This window comes from Apostichopus japonicus, chromosome 4, assembly GCF_037975245.1.
Source record: "Apostichopus japonicus isolate 1M-3 chromosome 4, ASM3797524v1, whole genome shotgun sequence".
NCBI lineage: Eukaryota > Metazoa > Echinodermata > Holothuroidea > Aspidochirotida > Stichopodidae > Apostichopus > Apostichopus japonicus.
This window is the reverse complement of record NC_092564.1, coordinates 26,057,072-26,080,502: the sequence shown is the minus strand read 5'-3', so window position 1 is coordinate 26,080,502 and position 23,431 is coordinate 26,057,072. Positions and strand designations below refer to the sequence as shown.

Sequence of the window (23,431 nt, the reverse complement as noted above, 5' to 3'; positions counted from 1 at the left end):
ATGATTAACATATCGACTCAGTCCACTTGTGACTCGCACACCGACTGACTCGACCTGTGATTAACATAACCACTGAGTCCACTTGTGACTCACACACGGACTGACTCGACCTGTGATTAACAAAACAACTGAGTCCACTTGTGACTCGCACACCGACTGACTCGACCTGTGATTAACAAAACAACTGAGTCAGCTTGTGACTCGAACACGGACTGACTCGACCTGTGATTAACATAACAACTGTATCTAACTTACTTGTGACTCGAACACCAGACAGACTCCAACTGTGAGTGACTCGCACGTGACTGACTCGTTACTACACTGACTATAGGATGATAAGAAAGATGCGCAACCAAGTTGCACGGCCGGGTTGTCATAGAAAGCCGGTTGTATATTTGTGTGTACAGTCTCACTACATTTGTATAAGCCATTCTTATACTTACTTGGTACCTTCTCAAGTATCAAGTACATATATACTGTACATATTTAGTCAGATTGGAAGGGAGGGACACGGGGAAGGTTGGATGGCGGGTGAGGAACCGGGTGGACTGGGACACCGGGGACTCAGAGAGAGGATAGACGGGGGAGAGGCGGATGGAAGGAACTCTTCCCAAGGTTGGCTCTCCTTATTATTACATGGATGACAATCAACAAGGACATTATTAACCAAACCAATTGGTTGGTGTGATTCCACGTCATTTGTCGAATGTTTTGACATGCTTACATTCCAATATTCTTAAACATGAGCTTGTTTTTACAATAAACGTGCGATTTATTTCTAAATGTACGTAGGAATGTAAAAAAAAGCACGGATTAACTAATATATACCCGTCCGTCCATATAGTACACGATGAAGTGCATGGGACTGAAGGCTATGTGACCCACCCCATACACAATCTATACTCAATGTGTCAAGATTGGATTATTTGCAATTGGATCGACAACGATTATGTGGCTATACTTGCGTGTAATAGATTCTGACACATTTCACTTGGACGATTTCTTCTTATTTAGGCCTAGGCCTATTCCTTTTGCAAAATGAATTTTATTTTGTTTTTCATCATCTGTCTCGTATCAAATCTAGCCGGTGTTTGTCACTGCCTCACGCCTGCTATTTCACCGACACAAATTTCTGGCTTCTGTCAGTATCAAGTTGCGTAAGTATAGTCTATAATAATGTCGTTTTTTCTTTTATTTGATGTAATATTTAATCCTTAAACAGGTGCAATAATGGACATGCCAGACCGGAGTTAGAGCCATAAAGTGCATAAAGTCAATTCGTGTTACTAAAACATGTACTTTATACCGCGTCATATCCGTATCACCAAAATTACTGCCTTTATCTGTTAGGATTTTGTTCGACAAATAAATTGAGAATCTACTACTCAGCATTTAATAAAGGGAGGTAACTTACTCTCCAATTTTTTGCTAGAAATATTTGTACTTAGGAAGAAGGGGAGGGTGCGGGGGAGGGGGGGGGGTGAGAAAAGAAGGGGATGGTAAAGGAAGAGAATTGACCAGTTTAGCATTTTGTCTGTAGTTCACGTTCAGACAGTTTGCTCCTCATCCATCCATCCACCCACCTCCTCCCTCAGTCCTTTCCTTTCCTTTCTCCATCTCTTCCTCCCCTGTCCTCTTTTTTCTCCATCCCCCTCCCCCCCCACCCAAAACGGTCGAATTTCCAGTGGTACTACTACGACGTGAAACCGATACAAAAGCTGCGTCTTTTCCCATCATTTAATTTAATGTATCGACTGACCGGCATCTTTGTAGGGCCTTATACGTACATGCATACGGTAGTATAAATTATGTCGGCTTACGTAATGTATTAAAAGTTATCAATCTTTTTTATACTTTTTTTTAGGACTACTGTTTCACGACGTTCGACGGTTACCGCTCATAGACTGGAAACATACGCAATACCATGTGGATGGATGGATTTATTCACGTGCTCACGGCAAAGGTAATTATAGAAGTCTCAATTCATTTCGGGAATACAGCTGTTAGTTATCTTAAAACTTAAAGAGTTCTGCCGGATTTACCAAGAAAGATAGAATCAATGTGACCGGGGTGGGGTGGTGAGTTGGCGGGGGGGGGGGCGGAGGAATAATGGTCAATATATCCTTTGCAGGAGCGGTCTTGAGCTTTCTTTATATGTTTTAGTTTCATTTCTTTGTGGTGTGGGGGAGGGGACGGGACAAAGGGGGAGGGTTATTGCGGGGATATAGTCAAGGTAAGATCACGTGATGGAACAAACAAATATTGAAATGAACATACAAAGTTGGATCAACTAAATTGACACCATGTTTCCTATTTGTATACAAACCGTCACGGTCGATTTGTTACATGATTTCGTTCTTTACTTTTATCTACAAAAGAAACTGATTCGATCAACATTATATTAAGCGATACGTCTGCGCATGTTCACTTCATTGACACATGAACTACTGATTAATTCGTGCGAATGTTACTTTCAGAACATATTCGTTACTATAACACGTTACTGTAACATATATTAGTAAAACATATTCGCGGAATTAGTACTTTCTTGTCTGCTACATGATTCTGTAAACAAGATATGATTGAATAACAGAACCATTCGATTGTCTTTCTCATTGGTAAAGTGATGAGTTTTCTCAGTGAAGTAGGCGGTCAGGATCAAACCCTCTATATAAGCAAAGGTATATCTTGCCAGCTTGATTTCCATCCCATAAAGTCTCATCTAATTGTGTAACTATATAGCCTAGCATACTTTTTTTTTATTACAACTATATATTGGTTTCAAAGATTTGAATTCATCTATATCATAACGAAAGTTATTCTAGTTTATTTCTGAAATTAGAATCATATTTTCAGGAAAAAAGTAGTTAAATGTGTAGTGTCATGTGAATTTTTTTTTATCATTTTTTCCTTGCAGACCAATTTACTATGAAACTAACGGTGTTGTCTACGTTACGATGTACAAACACGTGATTGGCTGCTGTCATGGATACCAAAACGTGTCTGGGCTCTGTCAACGTAAGACTTGATCTTATACGAACAGCTGGTTGCGCTTCATAAAAAAAAAATTGCTCGAAAACCAGGTTGACTGTTATTTCAAGGGCAATGGTGTAGGCGAACACTATGAAGTATTTCACGCCGAGCAAACATGATTCCCGGCACTGGGGGGAGGGGTAGGGGGTGGGTGTGACAAGGCCCCAACAATTTTCATAGCAATGATTATCACAAGTGTGGTACCGGTGCGTTCCAAAGGTTTGTTAATCTGGCACCGTTGAGATATTATTTGATGACAAGAGAAATAATGTGTACAAATGCAAGCATGTAATATCCACTAAATCACTAAACTCTCAATCCTCTCGTTTTTCTGCTTGTATTTATATTAGCTACCTGCAACAACGACTGTATGAACGGTGGTCTATGCAGCTCTCCCAACCAATGTACTTGTCCGTGTGGATGGACGGGTAGTCAGTGCCAAGAAGGTAAGGTTAGGAGTGATGTCTGACCAAAATATGAGAAACTCTGTCACGTAATTGACAGCATGACTCTAGTAGCAAAACAAAAAACCACCACCAAAAAAACAAACACAGACGAGGTTTAAATCAAGGAGAGTTGCTCTTCGCTACTTTCCCTAATCTTCGTGGTTACGTGATGAATTTGTCATAACTGAATGTGTTATTTGGAACATTGAGGAATCAGAGGGATATCATCAGGGTACAGATCTGAAAGCTTTCAACAGTATTCAAATTGACACATAGCCAAGAACTAATGGAATGTTATGAAATCATATACAAAGTTATGATCATTAGTTTGTTTTAATCTAGACTAGCATAAGCGTAGGAGGCGGGGGGGGGGTGGGGGCTGCACCCCAACCAAATATTTTTGTGAAAATTCGGGCAATATGCTGAGAACTTTTCGGGCACATACTGAAAGAAAAAATAAATTGCAATGTGTTTTTCAGTGGTTAAACTTATATTATTATTACCATTCTTATTGTAACGACTTCCCCAAATGTTATAACCAATACGGAAGGGTATACTAACACGGGATATGATTGTATGTAATTGGCATGCGTTGTAATAACCGTTACATGCCTTATAATTACTGTAACGTCATAAATATGCGTTAGAATTTTTTTTTCTTGAACTCGTTAGGCGCAAAACAGTGTCTTAATATTTAAAAATCGCAGAGGCATATATGTAAATCAATGCGAAAAGGTGTTTGATTTTACCCAGCAAATACGAACCGTGTGTTCACGTTAGAAGTAAGAACCGTTCAATACATTATTAGCAATATTATGAAAATGTGAAATGCAATCTGTTCTGGTTTAACGCACATTTTTCCTTCTCTTTAACAGCTTGTCCGTCTGGTCATTACGGCATTGATTGCGCTAAGCAATGTGACTGTGAAAACGGAGGAACATGTGACCGAACAAGGGGTGTCTGCGATTGTCCTCCTGGAACCAGAGGACCCCTCTGTGAAAGCTTCTGCCCTGCCGGGTTCTACGGTAAAAACTGCGCCTATCTTTGTACATGCGAAAATGGAGCGTTATGCGACTCTGTTGATGGACTATGCGAATGCCTTCCCGGTTTCGTTGGGAGTCGATGTGAGAACTCGTGCAATCAAGGATTCTTCGGTCCGAATTGTGGTAAAGTTTGTCGCTGTCGGAATGATGGGGATTGTAACCCAATTGATGGATCTTGTTCTTGTGCTCCGGGATATATGGGGACATATTGCGACTTGATATGTCCTCACGCCACGTTTGGATTACAATGTCTGACTGATTGTTTTTGTTTGAATAATGCCTCCTGCCAACACGTGACAGGCGACTGTCATTGCGCACCAGGTTTCACTGGAATGACTTGTATCAACAAATGTCCCACAGGAACCTGGGGTTTGGGTTGTTTGGGTACGTGCAGCTGTCCCACTGATGCTGGATGTGACCATATAACCGGCACCTGCATTTGTCCTCCCGGACGGAGAGGCACCATGTGCACTCTACCGTGTCAACCTGGGACATTTGGAGAAAACTGCGCCCAACAGTGTTCTTGTCAAAACGGAGCACAGTGTGGCATATACACAGGTAGATGCATTTGCACCGACGGCTGGCAAGGAGAGGATTGTGCAGACCCTTGTGGGTTTGGGTTTTTCGGTCCATCCTGTTCTTTGACTTGCGATTGTGTAAATTTTGTCGGCTGTAATCACTTAGACGGAACCTGCGAATGCGACAGAGGATGGAGAGGAGCAAGATGTACGGAAGAATGTCCTCAGGGCTTTTACGGCCCCAACTGTGGCAAGGTTTGTCGTTGTCGAAATGATGCATTGTGTAACAGATTTGATGGTAGTTGCCAATGTCAAAATGGATGGCAAGGGTCCTTCTGTGAGGAACCTTGCGACGAAGGATTCTTTGGCGCTGATTGCGGGATGTCTTGTTTCTGCAAGAACAACGCACCGTGTCATCATGTAGACGGTTCTTGCTTGTGCACACCGGGATGGCAAGGTGCCATCTGTGACCAACCTTGTGACGATGGATTCTTTGGTTACGAGTGTGCAATTCCATGCCGCTGCCAACACGACGGTCTGTGCTCTCACATAGATGGTCGCTGCATTTGTCCACCTGGCTTCACTGACATGATTTGCAGTCAGCGGTGTGATACAGGATTTTACGGGTTTGATTGTCTTCAAGTTTGCCGATGCCAAAATGGGGGCGACTGTAACTTCGTAACTGGCATTTGCACATGTAAACCAGGTTGGATCGGTGTCACATGTTCCACAGGTTGCCCGGAGAGAACTTATGGCGACGGGTGTCGAGAACTGTGTAGGTGTCAGAATGGTGGTATTTGTGATAAGGTGACAGGATCATGTAATTGTCCACTTGGTTCCCAAGGTGATCTTTGTGAAACACCTTGCGATAAATTTCATTTTGGACTTCAGTGTTCTCAAGTATGCAATTGTCAAAACAATGCTACGTGTGATCCAACGACAGGAGAATGTATGTGTATTGCAGGTCTTCATGGTCCGGCCTGCGATGAGCCGTGTAGTGTTGGTTCGTTTGGACCAGACTGTGCATTCGAATGCCAATGCGAAAACGGGGGCGAGTGTGATACAGTCACGGGTGCGTGTACATGTCCACCTGGTTGGATCGAGAATTGTTTAACACCTTGTCCAGAGGGTCAGTTCGGACAGGATTGCGTAGGAATATGCCGTTGTGCGAATGGTGGCTTGTGCGACCGCTTCGATGGTCGATGCACGTGTCCTGCCGGCTGGCACGGCAGAACATGCGACGCACAATGTCTTGATGGGATGTATGGTCCGAATTGTGAGAAACATTGCAGGTGTCAGAACGCAATCACGTGTTCTAGATTCGACGGAACTTGTACATGCGAACCAGGTTGGCAGGGTACTTTTTGCACCCTACCATGTTTGGAGGGTACTTGGGGAAGTGGATGTAGCAACCAGTGCCTATGTGAGAACGAGGCCGACTGTGACATAGCAAGTGGAGAGTGTACGTGTACTGCCGGATGGAGAGGTGTCACGTGTTCTGAGCCGTGTGATGATGAAACCTATGGTCAAAATTGCGAGAAAGTCTGTCGTTGTCATAATAATGGACTTTGTTCCAAGTAAGTCAGCACAAATATCAGCTATACACTTTTTCAGTCATAGTGAAAGAGAGAAAACGTAAAAAGACCTGCAACAGGTGGCAGGGGGCCGGGGGAGCACAATCCCGATGGGGTGCGGGGGTCCTTTTGTTTTGGTTACAGGGCTTAGATGGTAAATGTTGTTATGATTTCCGTCATAATAACTTAATTTGTGTAGTGAAAATTTAAATGTTGCAAGGCTTTACGACTTTGCGTGCGTCCGTGCGTGCGTGCGTTATCAAATGTGACCCATTTGCAAGAAATTCTGAACATTTCTCAGGGGGAGGAAATGGTGTCACTATGCCCCCTGCAAATGGCAATTTGTGAGAAGCAGCTGTGCTGTTATTCTTTGAGTATAATATGCTACAACATAATATAATAATAATAATATTGGAACCAAACTCTTTCCAAAGAAACGAATTGGTTTAAATAGGCTCACTTCACTCAACAACAAAAAAGAGTATAGATCTTAGCATGTATAGACGGCAAATATTAACTTTGTGTGCATGCAATGATGGGAATTATCTGTAGTTTTAAAGCAAAGTGATATGCCCCCCAAAAAATTGGAAATTTCATGTATACCTAGCAATAAATGGTATTGTGACGTTTTCAAGAATATGCAATAACAGTATGATTACTCCACTGCTTGACTAAAGTGACCCATAGTTATAGAAAACTTCAAAAATAGCAACAATAACAAAATCGATCAAATGTTATACATGAATCAATATCTTCTGTTTTGGATTTTTGTATACAATTATTTTTTTTATTATTTTTTATACAATTATTTTCAACTGGGATCGGCTATTAGTTTATCCGTTATATAAGTGCATATCTGATATATTCTGCAGGATTGATGGAAGCTGTGACTGCCTAGAGGGATGGTTTGGAAGATTCTGTGAGTCACCCTGTGATGAAAGTTTTTATGGAAGAAACTGTGAGAAAGTGTAAGTATTCTCATTACAGGGATATCCCTGTATGGGCACGTAGTTGATTGTTCCTCTACTAATGAATGTTATTGGCTCAACACGTTATACTGTTTGTATTCAATATAATGTGATTTAAGGTCCCTATATACTGAAGTATTTGATTTGGGGGGGGGGGGCGGGGGGGGGGTTGGTTTAATTTACTTACGAAAATTACCTTTCTGCCCCTTCATGGCTATTTCAGATGTCGATGCGAGAACAACGCTCTTTGTGACAAATTCGATGGTACTTGCTATTGCACTGAAGGATGGACAGGCCAGTTCTGCGAAACTCCATGCATCGAAGGTCGTTATGGCATTAACTGTTGGTCAGAATGCGGATGCCAAAATGGGGCACTGTGTTCGAGGTTCGATGGGGTGTGTGATTGTCCATCAGGATGGACCGGGGAATTCTGTGAGTTGTCCTGTCCAGATGGCATGTTTGGACCAGATTGCAATAAACATTGCAGATGTCAGAATGGAGCAGATTGTAACAAGTAAATGTCATTTTTGTTTTATTGTAAAATTATTGAATCATTTGGCAGACTTGTATAGTGAGTCGGTGTAAAATCACGTTCTCTAACTTAGAGCCTTGTACTCACCACTGGTACTCACAGCAAGAAGAGTAATACCTGTACGGAGTGTACGCGTACTCATTTTGTTGTACTCGTTCTACGACAAGTCTGTCATTTGGTTTCAAAGGCAGAGGACTGATATGGTTACGCAAAAATTATGTAAAATGGAACACATCAAGACCTTTAAGCCGTCATTCATACCTTGGGTTTGGATATTTTTGGTAATAAAATGATTACATCATGATAATTGGCGGATACAATATTCTTCCTCAAAGGAACAAAAAGAAAGTACCTTAAACCCGACAAAATTGCAAATCTCAAGCTCAAGGCTGCTGTTTATTCTTAAAGTATTTGTTTGACCATAATATTGTTTGTTTTGGGATAGAGTTTGAAATGTTTTAACCAATCCTGACCTAAACAAATACAAATTTCTGAAGCAATATTCTTCTAATTGAGCAACAAATGTTAAAATAGATTGATCTCTTAATCTTCATTTTTGTGTTAAATTTGAAGGAAAAAAACAAATTGATTTAAAAAATAATAAGAAACAGAAGCGCGACAATGTCTAAAGACATACATATACAGGCGCATAGCCAAGGGGGGGGGGGGCGATCGCCTCCCCCCTTTATTTTTTTTTATATTGCTAGTAATTTCAAAATTTAAAAAGGATAGATGCAACTTACAATGCATAGGAAGTGTCACTTCCAGCGATCTGGGAGGCAATTTCTGCCAAAATTTTCTTGTGCGCTTCGCACCAACGCATAGTGGCGCTACGCTTAGATAGTTTCGCCCCTCCCTTGGCAAATTTCTCGCTACGCGCCTGTACATATAGGTAAAAGTTTATAAGGAATGAGTCTGTTTAAGCCATTTTTCGCAACAAAACACACAGTAATTAACACAAGGTGCAGGTATACAATGGTGTAAACCATATGCTCAGTATTTTCTCATTCATCCGGGTGGAATATTTCCTAAACAGTTAAATATTGAGAGCTTTCTTTTATAATGATGAAGATATGGAACATGAGGGTGTTCTTACGGGTCAAGCATTGATTTAATATTTTCTTCCTACACACAGAGAAACTGGTGTCTGTACATGCAACGCTGGTTGGCAAGGGGAATTTTGTGATGAGGAGTGTGACGAGGGCACCTTCGGCCCATACTGCGCGGGCCAATGTCGGTGTCGGAACGATGCGGTTTGTTCCAGGTTTACCGGCCGGTGTGTTTGCAATGAGGGTTGGCGCGGTGCGACATGTGGCACACCATGTTCAGAAGATACCTTTGGAGTGAACTGCAACGAGACATGTCGATGTTTCAACGGAGGGCTTTGTAATCGTTTTGACGGTTCTTGTCGATGTCCCGAAGGGTTTCAGCCTCCATCATGCCAGGATGTTTGCGACAGCTCTCATTTCGGTATAGAATGTTCACGCGTCTGCGAGTGTCAACATGAAGCTACTTGTTCTCACATCGATGGATCGTGTACGTGTTTGGCGGGTTGGCAAGGGGAGTTGTGTGAAAGTCCGTGCGATGAAGGTTTCTGGGGTATCGGTTGTAAGATGGCATGTAACTGTCGATCGGACAACATGTGCAGTGCTGTCACCGGAGACTGTTTCTGCTTTCCGGGTTGGATGGGTGACACCTGTGAAGAGCCTTGCCCCGTTGATCGCTTTGGTCCAGACTGTCTAATGGAATGCAGGTGTGCAAACGGCGCATCTTGTTCACGTACTGATGGTGTCTGCTCATGCGCAGTAGGGTGGAGAGGGATAGTTTGTGATGAGCCTTGCGAGGAAGGCACTTTCGGTATGGATTGTGTGGGGATTTGTAGGTGTCAAAATGGCGGTACCTGTGATCACGTGGATGGATCGTGTACCTGCCCCGCTGGATGGAGGGGACTCACCTGCAACGAGGAATGTCCAAGTGGGTTGTTTGGTATCGGTTGTGAATTCGAGTGTTCGTGTGTACATGCTTCTGATTGCAGCAAGATCAACGGTGATTGTACATGCCTTGCCGGCTGGAATGGGACAGTCTGCGACGAAGAATGCGACCTGGATTCCTTTGGTCCGGGTTGCACAGGAAGTTGTGAGTGCTATAATGGAGCGGCGTGCTCCCGTTTCGATGGCTCGTGCACTTGTTCCGAGGGCTGGACGGGGAGAAACTGTCGCAGGGAATGCCAAGAAGACCGTTACGGTGCAAACTGCGAACAAGACTGTCAATGCGAAAATGGTGCTGAATGCGATAGATTTACAGGTGCATGCCTCTGTTTGAGTGGATGGCAGGGACCCTTCTGCGGCATACCTTGCAGCGAAGGGTTTACCGGACCTGGTTGTAAAAAGCCATGTAGATGCAGGAACGAAGCACGCTGCGATCGAGTTACGGGGTCTTGTGATTGTCCCAATGGGTGGACTGGTCCCATATGTGATGATGAGTGCCCACCGGGAGCGTTTGGCGCAAACTGTGAGCAAATCTGTGACTGCCGAAACGGTGGTAGTTGTGATCGATTTAATGGAGTGTGTAGCTGTTCGGCTGGATGGACTGATCGAGACTGTTCGACGGCATGTCCCGAGAGTACCTTCGGTATCGACTGCGCAAGGACATGTCGGTGTCTTCACGGAGCATCGTGCAGCCCAGTGGACGGCTCCTGCGACTGCAATGAGGGATGGACGGGGCAACGATGCGAAATGTCGTGTGCTGAGGGTTTCTTTGGACGTGACTGCGAGAAGGTATGTCGCTGCTCCAACAATGCAGAATGCAACCGCTTTGACGGGAATTGCTTGTGCTTGCCTGGTTGGATAGGGAGCATGTGCGAAGAACCTTGTCAACAAGGGAGGTAAGCCCAACTGACAACAAATCAAAGTTTTTTGATCTCGTTTCTCGCTTACCTGTCTCCACAATGTTATGCACCCTTATCTACATTATAGTCTAACCTAATTTGACACAGTCGACTGACGCGGTGCTCACGAGTGGAACCGCCGCACTTATTCCATCCGTTCTTTTTCTCTACATTTACATATAGGCCATTAGAATATGTCAGTTTTGCAACAGCAGTTAATACGTTATTGGTTAAGTATATGAATTGGGTGTTTGTTGCAATATAGCGTAGATTTATTTTCGTAGAACGTTTAAATATAACATTTTAACGGATATTTGCATCCTAGGATGTCGCTATGTTATTCCGTGTTCTAAAACTCAAGAAACCGTACACCTATCGCGCTTAGTGCGTTACGCACGCATTTCAATACAGTTCGTGAACACGCGACCAATTAGTGAAAATAATTCTCATATAAGCCTACTGATATTGCGAAGAAGTCTTATTCACGTGGGAGATTGACAATCTCTATAAATAAAAGATGGAAAAATACAGATTTGATAAATCCTTGTAAGAGCAAGTTTGTGTTTTCAGCCCTTGACCTTCTCCGGAAGTGCGGCTTGACCAGGAAGTAACACCTGACCCGACATTTACATTTGGATTAAATTATTAAACAGATTTATATGACACAGCGGAAAGAACATGCTTTTTTTTTTAATATTCTTTTTTATTAATTACGACCTATACCCTTAACTTGTTTTCATTGGGTATATTTGCACTGCATAATAATAACTGATTTCCATGTAACGCTCTTTTAGGAAACCTGAAATATTCTGTTTATACACGACGAATAAAATGCTTAACATATTTGGAAAAAGGTTACGGTACATCAAGTCAAATATCAATTTGCGTTAACTGCTTGGAATCTAGCATTCGTTTTCGATTCATATGTTAGTTAACCAGTGTACTAAGAGACGACAGCAATGACTACCGGTTATGGTTCATATTTTCTCATTGCGTTGGCCTTTGCATTGTGAGTATATGTAACAGACATAATATTTACTAATCAGATATATTTCTGACTACAACGGCACCCTATTATGATGTGTATGATGTAGCTTACTAAACATGTATGTTAATAAAATATTAGAACTGTGTCATTATTAATATAAACAAAAATGGAGCGAAATGAATGAGATATTTTGAGTAATTTTCGAGTTATTAACTATATCAATTACAACCTAATAAAACTGAAAATAAAATATTTAATTAATGTGCTTTTTTTGCATATTAAATATAGCAATGAGGCTTAGAGATGGTCAAACGTGTGAAGGTTTTGCACTGCAGGAAGACTCAGAAATTTCGTAAATAGGTTTTAGATTGTATAGGTCTTGACAATGAAGCACTAATAACGCGTATACGTACCATCAAGCGAACGCCTGTATGCAGTTCGGTAGATGCATATTTGCATATATATTGTTGGATCCACGCTCTCCATTTTTCATCAATGTACGTTATATAATGTGTATGTGTGACGTCATATATTATTCATAAGGAGTTTCGCGATCGAGGGTTCACTTTTTATAGAATGACCATCTCATCATTTAAATATTTAAATTTAAATAATTACGGTGATCAGATTGACAACTTATTAACAGCCTACAACATTTTGTTTACATATATTTTATCATATCAGCGTGGAGTACATGGCTTTAAGTGACAAGCTAGTTTCAATACTTTGCCTTATAAGTATTTAAAATTATTAACAATTTACAGTCAAGTATTCATTACATAATTATAAGAATAACGAATAGTTAAAACAATGGAGAGAGAGAGAGAGGTGGAGAGAGGAAAAATTATGCTATTTATTCCAAACATTTCATGAAGATAGTTTTACTTTTTCAATGTTATAGATACGGCCCGATGTGCTCAAAGGCATGTAAATGTCAAAATGGCGCAGAATGTTCTCCTGTGGATGGCACATGTATATGTTCAAACGGCTGGACCGGAGACTATTGCGAGCAAGAATGCGATGATGGATTCTATGGCGCAAACTGTTTGCATAATTGTACTTGCCTTTACGGGGGAATCTGTTCAAGGTATTATGAGTAAACATGGACAGGTCTCATCACTATAGACCTTCTATAATACTTTGTTAATATTTTTCACTTCACATTTTCATTCTAATTTTGCCACAATATTGCAGTGTTAATGATTTATAAAGAGAAAGGAAATGGCGCCATCTGTTTAACCAGTCGACTTGTTGGCCTACTCCTTGATGATGCCAGACCAAACCCAAAGGCGACGGAGATTCAAATATTTATTTGTTGAAGGTTAGAATATGGGGTTACCTATGTTAGGGAGGGGGCAAGGGCAGATGAGAGGAAATGAAGGAGGGTTAGTGAGGGGGGGGAGGGGAGACGGTTAGGAATAACTGTAATATTAATTCCCTTTACATATTAAAAGTCTGCTGCGCAAAGATCTCGACCCCCGAAATACTGTGGTAACTTACTACAGCCGAAACGAAAAGGATCGTCTCTTCACACTAAAACCTCCCTTTGAGGTAATTTAGCTCTGGTTCGTTCAAGGTGATTTAATCTTTGTAGCGGTATTTTAATATTTGGTATCAAAATCCACCGAAAAGCTGTAACCTTGTAATGTTGATGTCGAGACAACTTAAAATCGAAAAGGAACATCAAAAGGCTTATGATTTACACCGTGATGGAGTAAGATGTTTGACCCTGTAAACCATTGTCAGATCAATCTGATCCGTGATAGTATTAACCTGCCACGTAGCAAACCTGGATATAATGACAGAAGCAATATAATAAACAGGGTCGAAATACATGGTTACACATATTGAAATATTTACGGACGTTATGTGCGAAGCATTTTCACCCTTAAAGCAGCAGGCTGTATTTTCTCACCTAATTTACATAATATAATAGCCTAATTTACATAATATAATAACTCGACTACATAGCTTAACTTACGTAATTTAATTTACATAACTTTATAGACACTTTCGACCCCGCTCCTACTCCCTCACCCCCCCCCCCCCCCTTCGGGCCCTCGCCCTTAGTATCTCTCGCCTTTAATTACTCCATCCTCAGTCCCTCTCAACCTTCTCCTAAACTGGCTCTATCAGCTAGCTTAAAATAAATATTATATATTCCGCCCTGCTTCTTGTAAGCAAATTAGACAGGTATTAGGGATATCTTGATAAACCTCCGATGGAAATACTTTAATTAGGCCTTCGGAACGTATATGTTGAAGTTTGCTTTTATATGCTTACAGACATTCTGGAGGAAGTTAACAAATATATGGTGACTATGAACATAACCTGAGACCCTCATGATTTTCTTCATTCACGATTGTGTATGAATATGTATTTACACCAAAATGAATAAATCTATACATCGCCCTTCCCTTCAAGGCTTGCCCTTCCCTTTCCCTTTCATCCACCCCCCCCCCCATCAACACAAATATGAATAAATAAGAATAAGAATAAATATAAATAAGGGAAACACAGCTAATGCTTTAAAATACCTATTCAAATACCTATGCATTTCAGCTGTCGTAAACAGATTGTAATTACCAACCTTTAACTTATCGAATCTTTCATCTTCTTATGACAAGACACTTCAGGTGATGAACCAAAGACAAACCTGCCAAGGTCACGTGATATCTCAGCCTAACCTTTCACGTAGCCTCTAGCACGATTTTATTATGTAAAAATTCCCCAAATACTTATAAACTAAACACGTCAAATCTTTTATTGGCTGATAACAGAATTTACATTCATATAGGTATGGATTTGAATTTTTATATATTTTTATATTTGTGGAAAGGACACATGCTTGATAAGCAGATATGATCTCGCACATTGACAATTACCAGAGCACGCGACTTAATGGTAATTCATCTTCAGATTTCAATGTGCATATTCCTACCACCCTCATATACATGTTTCATCACAAAGCCACATTTATTCTCTGATTAAACACGCCTCAGTGTGTAAATATAAACCATTTGGAAAGTCTGCAGAATTTCCTGGAAAGGTGTTTTAAAATTTCGTTCGCTAAGATATATAAGATATAAGAATCTTTATTGGCCATAAAAGGAATTGGAGTTCACTCCATCTCAGTATAACATACATAAAACAGTCAAAAATACATCAAAACATATGATTTATAATATATACATTTCTTAAGACAATAAAAATCCATGTACTGGCATATAAAAAAAAACCCTATTTCCTACAAAACTCGTTGGCAAGACTAAGAATGGCCCTTGGCAAGAACGAACGTCTGTATCTTTCTGTCCGGCATCTGATGACAATTGGCCTGCCAGTTCGACTGCTATACTCAACCTGATTTCCCAGAGGATGTTCCGACGACGTAATTGACATAATATTTCTTTTAGTTACCCTGACAAGCAGCTCATCTACTGATCTGAGATCATCAGACCGGCAAACTCGCCTCGCTTTTCTAACAAGTGTATTCATCTTAGCCATGTCTCTAGGTGCTTTAAAATTTCGTTCGCTAAGCAATTTGTTAAAAATTAAGAGTCGATACTACAGTGAAATTAAAATGCTGGTAGGTTCTTACGTCATATTGCGTCACAATTTTACTCAGTACAATTGCGCAATCTACTTTCTGTCGTGAGATACTAAAAGACGTTCAACAAACATTAATTTTTAAACTCTGTGTTTTTTTGTACGTAATATGCTTTTTTGTACGTGATATGACCCTACATTACGTTTAGAAAGCACGTCTCAGCGTAACACGTTTACCGCTCCACCCAAAATTGAGCCATCTCTGTAATAATGCGGAGACCAATCATATTTGTTTTTATTTGGCCTCATTCTCATTTCTCATACCCCCCTCTCATAGCCCCCCCCCCCTCGAATTCAACCTTTCTCTATCTATCCCTTCTTTTCTAGATTTGATGGTTCCTGTAACTGCACAGCTGGTTGGATTGGAGGGCATTGCCAACTTCCCTGTCCTGATGGAATGTACGGAGTCGGTTGCACGGAAACCTGTAAATGTGAAAATGGCGCCATCTGTATGATAGATACGGGCCATTGTGATTGCTTGCCTGGATGGATGGGTGATACTTGTTCTTTCCAAGGTAAATATTTACATAAATTGAGACGACCATTTCTTCTTACAGTCATTAACTTAAAAAAAAATCATCTTGCTGATATTACAGAAAGAATAGATCAAGGATTTAGAATTGGGAACGAAGGAAGCAAAGATCAATGATTTAGAATAAGGAAAGGAGAAGGTATATTTTTTTAAACAAATGATGCCAATGAATGACAAGGATTCTAAGAAGGTAAATTCTGGTAAAGATACCACCCCTCCCCTCCCCTCCTCCATCTTATCGAGAAGAAGAAAAATGAGGGCTCTGGCGTTTCAATTGCCTCCAAATTCATTTGCCCATTGTGGTATCAATTTGTTAAGTACCGGATAGAAGTGCATTTTATTTCACGATTGCTTTAGCTAACTATTTGTTTGGAACTTTAGCCAGTCAAAATGATTAATCTACTGTAATTGTTACATACAGGGCGGAGTGTATAGCCTAGTGGTTAACGCCGGCGTCTCCCAGTCATGAGATCCCCGGTTCGATTCCCCGCCGACAGCAATGTGTGTCGTCTGGCAAGGGTGTTGTTCAATAACAACTTCCCGACATGGACGTTAAATGGATGTGTGCCGAGAGATTGGCTACGGTCAGCTTGCGAGTCTATAAGCCTCCATGGCTTCTTTCGCGAGTTCCTGCTTGCGGGAAGATCACTATACATACATACATACAGACATACAGACATGCAGACAAACAGGAAGTGTGTGTATGTGTGTATATGTTGATCACATTCTTGTTTGTTATTTCATTAGAATTGGAAGGCTTTCAGAAAAGTCAGGTGGTCCTTGGAAGAACAGTCACGTGTAATCAAACTGACGTCTTCATGTTTCCAGAACGCCAATTTACGTTTGAATGCAGATTCTTACGGTTAGTTTTGTTGTTGTTTCTAATCAAAGAGAACTAAGTTAGTGCTTCAACATTCTATCCTCGTTTCTTCGTATGAGACAAGAAAGGGTTGCAAGAGGGCGCGGGGGGAGGGGGGGTGCAGGTTAGAGGTGGGATGTCCGGGTGAAGGGTTTGTGATTTCATGCGGTGTTTATCCTAAGTAAAATTCATTTATCTCTGAGTATATATATACATTACACATAATTCATGTTCTTATTCATATTTTTCCACATCCAGAGTTGATGGTCTTAGATTTCCAAATGGCATAACGTGTCGTCAGAGATGGGTCAATATATTGCCTGACTCGACATCCCCATACTATTCCCAACGAACCGACCATTTAGATTTCTGTTCAGAGATATTGGAAGTCAATGGTGTTACTGGCTATAACCGTGACTCTCTTAAAGTAAGTAAAAGTATCTGCAGTGGCTTGTACGGGATTTCAACAGTGGGTGGGTGTAGTGGGTGGGTGGTGGGATGGTGGGAGGGGGGGGGGTGAGGAGGGTAGATTAACAATTTCTCTGACTGAGTTAGGTAGGGGCGTGAAACCTTCATTCCTCTTTAAGTTTAGATTAAGATTAAATGTTCCCAGGAAGATTCATTTTAAACTTCACAGTGTGATCTGGAATGTTTTCACATTTGGAAATCCTTTTTCAATTTGAAGGGGTTTTGAACTTTGTAAAAGCTGAATGGACTATCTGATACTGCCATAGTGTCCATTTACTGGTCTAAGACAGAACACGAACGAGATGGGCAAGGGACCATTTCATAGTTCAAGTTACAAATTTGTCGTGGATTTTCATTTAAATGACAGGGTACATTTCTTAGATTTCAGATGGGCAACAAGGCATTTTTTTGTCCAAAGTGAGAAATATACATTTAAAAAAATAACAGAAAACAGGAATGATTAATGAGATTGTTTCTTCGTTTTCTCAAGAATCATGTTTCATGGGGTAAATATCGCTGAAGTCTTTGGAGCCCAGATTTATTTGGATAATGGAGATCATTTTTGTTTTTAGATTTCAGATAGTTACCTAGTGAATTATATTTTGCAAAATGAGAGCAAAAAGATACAAATATATAAAGCAGTTTTGTGGGGCAAATATCGCTGGATTTTCGGACAACTTTTTGAGCCCTGACTTATTTTGATAATGAAATTTAATGATAATTGCGAGAGCATCTATCGCCTGTACTTGATTAAAAAGGGCACGACAGCTGTTGACACACCGTGATTTTTAAGGGCATTAAGGGCATTAAGGGCAAATAGTAGGGCACTTACGGCAATATGCCGATCCCATGGTCTAAGTGTCTAATTAGTTATTATCAGTAATCAATTTATTATCAGTTATCAGTCAATCATTTTCTGTGGGTCTCACAATTTTTTCGATTAAGTTGCTCTCCTTTTTTATACATACTTTGGTCACCTTTTCATTTTGAATGAGTAAATGAAAAGCGGGAAGAACTTGTCTGGGGAATTATAGACTAAATTGTTGAAAAAACAAAGACATTGTTGCAGGTAGACCTCAGTTCGAACCACGTGACCCTCAGGATTATACGTCATGTGCCGACGAGTGGTTTGTCATTTGGTCTATGGTACTCTGTGGAAGTGAACAATTGTAAACAAACTGTTTGTTCTTCTATCACCTACCCCCTCCCCCCTCCGCACCTCCCCCCTCTATACCCGTTTTTGTGGGGAAAAGTGCCCTTTTCATAAATAAGACGTGCCCATTTTTGTTAATGAAAAGTATTCTTTATTAATTTCTTTAATGAAAAAAAAGTACCAACTATTCATCCATTTATCCATTTATTCATTCATCCATTTATCCATCCATTTATCCATTCATTCATTTATCCATCCATCCATCCATCCATCCATCCATCCATCCATCCATCCATCCATCCATCCATCCATCCATCCATCCATCCATCCATCCATCCATCCATCCATCCATCCATCCATCCATCCATCCATCCATCCATCCATCCATCCATCCATCCATCCATCCATCTATCCATCCATCCATCTACTTATCTATAAATGGTAATGTTACATCATTTTCCTCTTTAGCACCTAGCGTGGTACAGCTGTTCCACTATGGCGGAGCCTCGGATCCAGTGGATTTATGGTAACTGGGCGCTGGGCATCTCGACGGACTCTGGATTTACGCAACACCTTCGGTGCATCGTAAAGTTTGACGAGACATAAACCAATATCGGCATTCTGAATCCCTATCTTTTAAAGATGGTTTCTTCATTGAAATATTAAACTAACAAATCGACCAATTTAAACGCATTTAAACGCAAGGTATTAGAGAGATAATTACTCACGGCATACATTAAATCAATTTGAACACGTCTGGCAATTAGAAATAATTTGACTGGCCTTACCTGTCTCGACGGTACATGTGAACTCTCATGTACGTAGTCTATAACGTTAATTCTTTTTGTTAGCATGTCATACCTTTTATCTTAATGTTCATATTTCATCAATCGTGGCTAGCTATCGATGCGAATTTTTCCTTCACAAAGGAAAAGTGAAAGATCGAATATAGAGTCTTGATGCTAGTTGGTTTCAAACTAACCCTCGGTTCGCCTTTTGACTAGCACTGTTACAAAATGTCAATGGTCAAATATTACTTGCGTTATCAAATCGATAAACTATCGTAAAAGACAAACAAAATAAATGTTTAGCCAAATATCATCCGATTTTATTTCCTGTTAAATTCATACGGTCACAAGAATGATCCTACGATTGTTAGGACTCGGCACAGTGGATGAGGAATTAATGTTTCTTTAACTGTTTAATAATGTTTGTATTACATGCATATGCATGAGATACGTGTTCAGCAAAATCAAAAACATTCACACGAATGCTTTCGTTTGGTTTTGTTTCAAGTGAGTTATATATATATCACGCATAAACTTATTGTTAATGTCACCACTGCTAACATGTTCGTTTTGTCCAAGACGTCCTTATAATGACGTCATAAATTAAACACATTTCATAATGACGTATTATGACGTATTAGATTATGTGTTTAAGTAAATATACACAATGTGTAATCCCTGAAATATTTACACGGGGACTTTGGCCGTAATGTTGATTGATTCGTTACTGATTTTTGCCTTCATGACCGCTTGAGTCACTTTAATTATTACATGCCCCTCACCCCCCCCCCACTCCCACCCCAACCTCTTGAAAGGATTAAACAAACTTATTATTACAAGATGGCGGGCCGATATGATGCCATTATGAATCATATTGCCTAGAAGATCATCAATAAGTGCGCCACCAACTCTACCTATACATTTCCATTACAGAAGGAATATATTTTGCAGCGTTATTTGTCGCGAGTTACATCCAAAGGGCGCCCTCACGTGAATGCGGTATTTCATGAAAGTGTGGTCCTTTAATAGTTAGGCCTACATGAAATGACATGAAAACATGAAAGTGATTTTTTTTTTGTCCATGAAAACAGGAGTTGTTGTGCAACTCTTATAACTCTAATGGCCTCGAAAGTAATCAAAAGGGCGCCACACATAATCCTTGTTTACACGTGTGCATTTGAAGACGGGAAAAGAGTACATATACTTGTTATTCATGCAAAATTTACTGCGTTCAGACAAACTGCTCTCTGGATTATTTTGTTCGCAGTGATTCGGTGCCAAACTTCGGTAAAATGGATACATTTTAATATCCACAAAGAAAACAATGCTTGTAAAAGTTACTTGCGTATCACGTATCCAGCGCAAGTTTGCAGTAATTATTCAGAGACGCTGTTTGAGTTGTCTCTCGTTTTAATGATGGGGCTGTCAGGATGAACCGAATCTCTCATTCCCTGAAATCACAAAACAACTTCTCTTTCAGTGAATAATGGAGGGCAATGCATACATACAACATATAAACAACATTGCATTTCATACAGCTGGTTGTATGAAATGTATTCAATCACGCAGTTTTTGTTTTGAATAGCAGTAATGAAATTTGATCAACATTTTCCAAATGGAATTAAACGCGTACAGTTTTAAATAAGAAATTACAAGAATCCCTTCCTTAAACCATTGTCTAATGGGTATGTTTTAATTCGTGTAACTTATTCTTAAAACAAATCATCGAGAACAGGCATTAATAAAAAAAAATATTGGAAATATTTTCTTCAAATTTCATTGGAGAAATGATCAGTTCCCATGGTTACACCGTCATTTACCCCCTTCTCAACCACTCACTCACACACCGACACTAATCCTAAGGCAGCATGCTTCCTCGTGACACGCAGCATGCAGCTCTTAGCTATTCCATGGAGTAGCTCTCACCTTTAAGGATATTTCGAAGTTTTTCCAAAAAAGCGCTAGCGTACCCTGTTATACAAATGTCGTTACACTGCATCCGTAGTGACATCGTTTTTTTGTGCCAAATTTCTTCTTTTTTTGTCATGCCATTAATCTACTTTCCAAAGTTATCTTTTAGAATGGTTATAATAATGATACCATCTTAAGACTTCTGAGTGGTATTTCCTTTTCCTGTGAAATCGTCTCGCTGAGATATTAATGGATGAATTTTGCGAACGTTTCCACAGTAGGCCCCTCCGTTCAAGGTCAATAGACGACTATAATATTAGTTCCAAAATATTCCCCGTTTTCCACTCTTAGCGCGACAACTCCTCACTACGTATCTACGGTGTCTTCTAAACGACATCATTCGAAACAACGTTCTACATTATCGATAAGGTCTTTGTTGTCTTTCTTAAGTCATTTCTTAATAATTTTCTACGATATTAGTTAACTACGGGGAAAGAACCAATGGCCGTCGTCGTGAACTCAACAACCTCAACCCTCCTCCTATAACGATCAATTTGTGAAAAACAGTCACAGTTCTTTTTTTAATCGTTCTTATTTGTTTATTATTACTATCTTTCATTTGCGTCGAGCGCCCTCTTTTACAACTTCACTAAACGCCCAGTGTCAGAGCTTTGACAATTTCCGCCCCCCCCCCCTCTCCTCACCCACGGCCTGGTGCGGACCTCGTGCCGGATTGTAAGATTTTCACATTAGTCTGGCTTGGTTGGACTCCCTGGTGTCAGTATGCTATGAGCAATATGAATATCATGTTCCTATCAGATAAAAGTTAGTAACTATTTGTACTGTCAATACGAGTGCTTTGGAGCATTATATGGGCGGACCGTTTAGGTAGGTATTAGCATTAGGAAATTGACGTAACTGGCTGAGTATGGAGGTGTGGAGCTGAATATTCATAACTGTGAACTTACCTGGAAGCCATGTGCAAGCACAGTATAGTTCTAGCATCAATTTCCAATATAAACAAAGCGTAGTGTATACCAAATGCTACGCTGTTGCGCCGGTGCTGGGAATATTAGGAAGGTTGTCACTACAGTTCTAACTAATTAATGTTAGTCTGGAAGTCTATGAAATTATAGCCCGTTTGATCACTGAAAGATTTAATACATTTTTGGAAGCTTTTCAGAAAGTGAAAGTTAGTTACTTATCAAGCATCATGTCCTTCATCAATTACAGCGAAGATTGTGAATTTTCCATCCAGAATTTGCCTTACGGAGTATTTTCTACGGATGCAAACGTGAGCACATTATACTTAAGTTAGGCCTAGCCTAGGCTTAACGTAGGACCTAGACTAAGCCTAGCCTAGGCCTAAGCAATCCTGTGAGGTAACGTTCGGACTGGCCGTCCTGCCCCACCAGCAGCTTGGGGCTTACTTGTTTGCTATGGTGTTAGTCTGTCTAAGTCGGTGCAATAATATAGGTTAGGCCTAGGCTATGTATAAATAATTAAAAACAAAAATTGATGAGCAACACCATATGCACCAGGACATTAGTACGTTTCATAATATACTCAGGGAAGGATAGAAATCAAAATGATTGACTTTGTTGAAATTATAAGTGATAATATAACCAGAGGGAATTCTGAAAGGATAAGACCACCGGTGTTACGATTAGAAATAAGGAGAACTCATATTTCAATAGAGTTTGGAAACATGGAATTGACTACCAGAGAATGTACTTACAGCCCCAACACTGAATATAATTAAGAACTGGCTGATAGAATACAGGTCTGGTTCAATTGACCTATCCCGTAGAGCCATTCTCTCCGGCAGAATGAGCCAAAGACAAGAGGATGTCCATCCAGGTAAATCCAGTAACACTGACTAACGATATTAGTAGCACACTATAACAGTAGGAAATTTGCCTAGGCTAGGCCTAACTAAGGCCAGGCTTTAATCAGGTTGCATAGGCCGTCTGCATAATATTTTTAACATATGTCCCAATTTGTGCTGACTTGCATGCACTTTGTGATGATCAAAAGAAGGGTCAAAAATCTAATTGCTTTTGTGTTACCCAAACAACCCGGGCAAAAGGTAAAATACATGCAGGACTATATACATGACCATTTG

General features: G+C 40.4%; 2 protein-coding genes across 2 annotated transcripts in view; both read left to right on the top strand.

Annotated features, from left to right (window-relative positions):
• Positions 1 to 851: 851 nt before the first annotated feature.
• Positions 852 to 22,600, top strand: LOC139966950 (uncharacterized). The gene is made up of 13 exons (XM_071970455.1): positions 852 to 1,157; positions 1,865 to 1,963; positions 2,918 to 3,018; positions 3,384 to 3,479; positions 4,355 to 6,617; positions 7,487 to 7,582; positions 7,806 to 8,096; positions 9,250 to 10,998; positions 12,891 to 13,076; positions 15,923 to 16,110; positions 16,875 to 16,989; positions 17,245 to 17,413; positions 19,076 to 22,600. Exons 1-13 carry the CDS (start codon positions 1,039 to 1,041, stop codon positions 19,211 to 19,213), a joined length of 5,610 nt encoding a protein of 1,869 aa, XP_071826556.1. The 5' UTR covers positions 852 to 1,038; the 3' UTR covers positions 19,214 to 22,600.
• Positions 22,466 to 23,431, top strand: part of LOC139966953 (fumarylacetoacetase-like) — a 16,240-nt gene continuing 15,274 nt past the window's right edge. The window contains exon 1 of the mRNA XM_071970458.1: positions 22,466 to 22,600. Coding sequence (XP_071826559.1) covers positions 22,520 to 22,600 — 81 coding nt within the window. The 5' untranslated portion in view covers positions 22,466 to 22,519. The remainder of the gene's footprint in view (positions 22,601 to 23,431) is intronic.

What these genes read in the sequence shown, in the direction of transcription:
- LOC139966950 (XM_071970455.1), top strand. Translation starts at nt 1,039, where the DNA reads ATGAATTTTATTTTGTTTTTCATCATCTGTCTCGTATCAAATCTAGCC. An exon ending in TTCTGTCAGTATCAAGTTGC is followed by an intron (nt 1,158 to 1,864) that starts GTAAGTATAGTC and finishes ACTTTTTTTTAG; the next exon opens with GACTACTGTTTCACGACGTT. An exon ending in TACGGGGGAATCTGTTCAAG is followed by an intron (nt 13,077 to 15,922) that starts GTATTATGAGTA and finishes CTTCTTTTCTAG; the next exon opens with ATTTGATGGTTCCTGTAACT.